The sequence below is a fragment of the Colobus angolensis genome, unplaced genomic scaffold (genome assembly GCF_000951035.1).
Source record: "Colobus angolensis palliatus isolate OR3802 unplaced genomic scaffold, Cang.pa_1.0 Scaffold114, whole genome shotgun sequence".
Lineage (NCBI taxonomy): Eukaryota > Metazoa > Chordata > Mammalia > Primates > Cercopithecidae > Colobus > Colobus angolensis.
Window position 1 is genome coordinate 94,143 of NW_012112475.1, and position 4,059 is coordinate 98,201.

General features: G+C 48.7%; 1 protein-coding gene across 6 annotated transcripts in view; it reads right to left on the bottom strand.

The window, feature by feature from the left end:
* Positions 1–1,946, bottom strand: part of DYNLRB1 (dynein, light chain, roadblock-type 1) — a 23,069-nt gene extending 21,123 nt beyond the window's left edge. For 2 of the 6 annotated variants that reach the window (XM_011959321.1, XM_011959302.1), the window contains exon 1: positions 1,868–1,946. Coding sequence is in view for 2 of the 6 variants with exons in the window: in XM_011959294.1 (XP_011814684.1) it covers positions 1,868–1,870 (3 nt within the window). In the remaining 4 variants the exon portion in view is untranslated. Of the gene's footprint in view, positions 1–1,449 lie in introns of all 6 variants that reach the window. The other 4 variants (XM_011959311.1, XM_011959294.1, XM_011959285.1 and 1 more) reach the window with 3 other exon arrangements.
* Between the last annotated feature and the right edge of the window lie 2,113 nt (positions 1,947–4,059).

Below are 4,059 nucleotides of genomic sequence, written 5' to 3' on the forward strand. Positions count from 1 at the left end.
GTGATCCGCCCGTCTTGGCCTCCCAAAGTGCTGGGATTACAGGCTTGAGCCACCACGCCCGGCCTCACTTAGATCCTTTCACATCATTTATTTTTTTACTGTGTGCAAGTATTACCTGTAAACAATCCTAAAATTCGTATGGAACCACAAAAGACTCAGAAAAGATAAAGCAAGCCTGGACAAAAAGAACAAAGCTTGAAGTATCACACTACCTTATTTCAAAATATACCAGAAAGGTATAGTAACCAAAAGAGCATGGTATTGGTATAAAACACAGACACACAGGCCAATGGCATAGAATAGAGGACCCAGAAACAAATCCACATATTTAGAGCTAACTGATTTTCGACAAAGGCATCGAAAAAACAGAACAAAACAAAAACAAAAAACCTACCATAAATCAACAATACCACTACTGGGTATTTATTCAAAGGAAAGGAAATTAGTACATCAAAGGGATCACCACATCCTCATGTTCATATTGCAGCACTATTCACAATAGCCAAGTTATGGAATTAGCGTCCATCAATAGGTAAATGAATAAAGAAAATGTGGGCCGGGCGTGATGGATCACACCTGTAATCCCAGCACTTTGGGATGCCGAGGCGGGCGGATCACGAGGTCAGAAGATCGAGACCATCCTGGCTAACATGAAACCCCGTCTCTATTAAAAAAAAAAAAAAAAAATTAGCCAGGCGTGGTGGCAGGCTCGTGTAGTCACAGCTACTTGGGAGGCTGACGCAGAAGAATGGCGTGAACCCGGGAGGCGGAGCTTGTAGTGAGCTGAGATCCAGCCACTGCACTCCAGCCTGGGCGACACAGTGAGACTCCGTCTCAAAAAAAAAAAAAAAAGAAGTGATGTGAAAAATGAAGTTATACATATTTTAAGCATTATTACATGTTTGTAATGATGTGGAGATATTCTTTGTGGTGTAATAATGAAAAACACAGAACCCACAATTGTACATTCAATAGGGGCTAAACTGTATAAACCAAAAACAAGCAAAGAGTCACATGACTACTGTAAGTGGTTGCCTCTAGGTGATGACAGTTTCTTTTTTCGATTTTTTCTTATAAGCTCTAGATTTCTAAATAAGATTTTTGAAAAAGTAATACATTCACATGGCTTTAAATCTAAAACTTTTTTTCAAATTTTGCACAAGCTGTGAGAATTAAAAACACAAAACCTGTAATGGCGTAGAGAGCCCACAGCTGCAGCCAGAAAGGTAGAAAGAAGGCTTTGGGATCCCCAAGAGCGGACCCCGCCAGTTCCTGACTCTGGCACCCACCCAGTCCCAGCGGCTAGAAAAACCACGCCGACAGAGTGGCGGCCGTCAAGCTTCTAGGGTTCAAATCCACCTCCACCATTTCCTGGAGCAAAGCACTTGGCTTCTCGGGGCTCTGGATAACAGATATGTATAACAGAATGGGACTAAAGATCATATCTACCTCACAGAGCTAGGAGGAGGAGGGGGGAGGAAATGCAAGACACATAAAGCGCTTGGCAGAGCCTGCCACAAACTGAGCTCCCGGGAAACGTTAGCAAGGTTGCCATCCCGCAACAAGACCCAGGACGCTAGGCTGCAGGGCCGCTGCCCACCCCTCGCCCATCATCTCTTCCCGGCCGAGGCCAGGCTCCTGCTTCCGGTAAAGGGGCAGCGGGATCCGGCGGCCCCGCCTCGGTCAGGCTCTAGAGGCCTCCGCCGCCGGGTTCCGCCCTCAAGTCGGCTGGGTCCCGGGCCCGGCCACGCCCAGCCCCCACCGATTCCCTGTCCGGAGCTCTGCGATCTCCTCATCCTCAGAGGACTGAAGGCCTGGCGTGGGATGGTGGGCAGCCGCCAGCCACAAGCCCCCGGCGCACGCTCACCATTTCCGACCGATCCGGTAGCCCAGCGTAGCGAACACCCAGCCCAGTCCCGTGCCTTTCTGCGCCTGCGCACAGGTTTCTGTCAAAACGGACAGCTCTAGCTGCCTATCAGGAGCCAGCGTGAAGCGGGGGCGGGCGAGACGATCTTGGCTCCGCCAGGACTCTTGGAAAATCTGCTTTCCACTGTGGGAAAGCAAAAAGCTAAGGAGCGGAACGCTAAGCAGCGGAAAATTCCCAACTCCAGCCGTGGAGAAAAGATGCTGGTTCTGGCTGGACGCAGTGGCTCACGCCTGTAATCCCAGCACTTTGGGAGGACAGTCGGAAGGATTGCTTGAGTCCAAGAGTTCGAGACCAGCCTGGGCAACAATGGAGCGAGACCCCTTATCTACTAAAAAATAAACAAAACTAGCCGGGCATGGTGGCGCGCCCCTGTAGTCCCAGCTACTCCGAAGGCTGAGGTGGGAGGATCGCCTGACCAGGAGTTCGAGGCTGCAGTGAGCCGGGATTGCGCCACTGCACTCCAACCTGGGCGACAGAGCAAGAGACCCTGACTCAAAAAGAAAAAAAGAAAAAAAAATGCTGGTGCTCGGTATCGGAAGAGGCTTTCGGCTCTCAATGGAGGTCTAAGCTGACTCTGAAGTCCCTGGGTGGAGCGTGGTGGGAGAGTATGGAGGCAAGTGGGACGGTTGCTGAGACCCCCTTTGCGCCCTGACTGAGGCAGAGACAGGCCCAGGGCCAAAATGCGCTTTGGGCTCGGGCAGGTCGGGGGTGGGGCTGGAGTCAGGTACCTCTGGAGTCTCCGGGGAAGATGCAGTGCACCCTCGGAGACGAATTGGTTAGGGCTGGCCTGGGAGTCTTTCGAATCCGAGCTCAGCCCCGCCCCGCGTTACGTAGCGGAAGCCACTGCACATCTTTGTGTTCTATCTTGTTTTCACCTCTAAAAGGGGGACTCTTCTTCCCAGAGCCCTATGTTGTCCCGGTTTCCGCTCTTTAACATTCTATTCCCGCAGGTCACAAACGTTTCTGGGTCCTCTAGTAAGAATAACTTCTGTTAAAACATGCTGCAGTTTAGTGAACCCTGTGCCACATTGCTGTGCTGAACACGCACATACGTTATGTCCGTAGCCTCGGGGAAGTATCGGTAACCCCGATACTTTATAAATGCTGTTTCTCCCAGGCACTGTAGCTTGCTGGATTCAACGATGATCTAACTCCAAAGTTTCATTCCACGGTAGCTGCTCTTCAGTGAGAAAGGATTTGGTTCTCCTTCCAGGGGTGTCTGCATGTTAAGAGGATTGACTTTACTGCGAAGAAACCTAGCCGACACCACCTTAACCAGATCAAAGTTAATATTACTGGAAAGGGGACATATTGATGCCTTGTGCCCGATAAAAATACGTTAAGGGCAAATTATCTCCAAGTCATTTTCCACAAAAACTCAAAAGCCTTAAACCATGAGAAAACTTCACTAAACCCAGTGTGAAGGATGTTTTACAAGACACCGGTACTCCCAGCAAAATCTCAAAAAGTCACGAAAGCAAGGAATGAATGCGGAACTGTCACAGATTAGAAGAGTAAAGAGACAGCAAAATAACATTGGTGGGAAAATTGGTGAAATATGAGTAAGGGCTGTAGTTTAGTGTTATTTTACCAGTGTTTATTATTTCTGGTAATTCTACTAGCATGGTTATGTGGGATCATAACATTGGAGAAAGCTGGGTGAAGACTGTGCAGGAACTCTTACCATTTTTGCAACAGCTCTGTAAATGTAAACTTATTTCAAAATAAATTTTTAAAAGGACTGGATCCAAAGAAATTTCTATTGAATGCTGGAAACATTAGGAAAGCATTTAGCAAGGGGAAGAAGTGCTGCAGAGAGAGAGACTGGACCCTAAAACATCCTGGAAGACAAGCCCTGGAAGAATCACCACCTTCTTGCCCATGGAGAACCAGACTGAGAGGAATGAAAGGATTTTAAAAGATTACAATCCCAGAAGCAAAAAAGAGATTCATATGACGGGAGTCAAAATGAGAATGGAGGAGGAGCTGGAATAGGACCAAGAATGTCCCGGAGTGGCAGGCTTACAAGCTTTAAGAGCTTTGGCCCGGTGCGGTGGCTCACGCCTGTAATCCCAGCACTTTGGGAGGCCGAGGCGGGCGGATCACGAGGTCAGGAGTTCGAGACCAGCCTG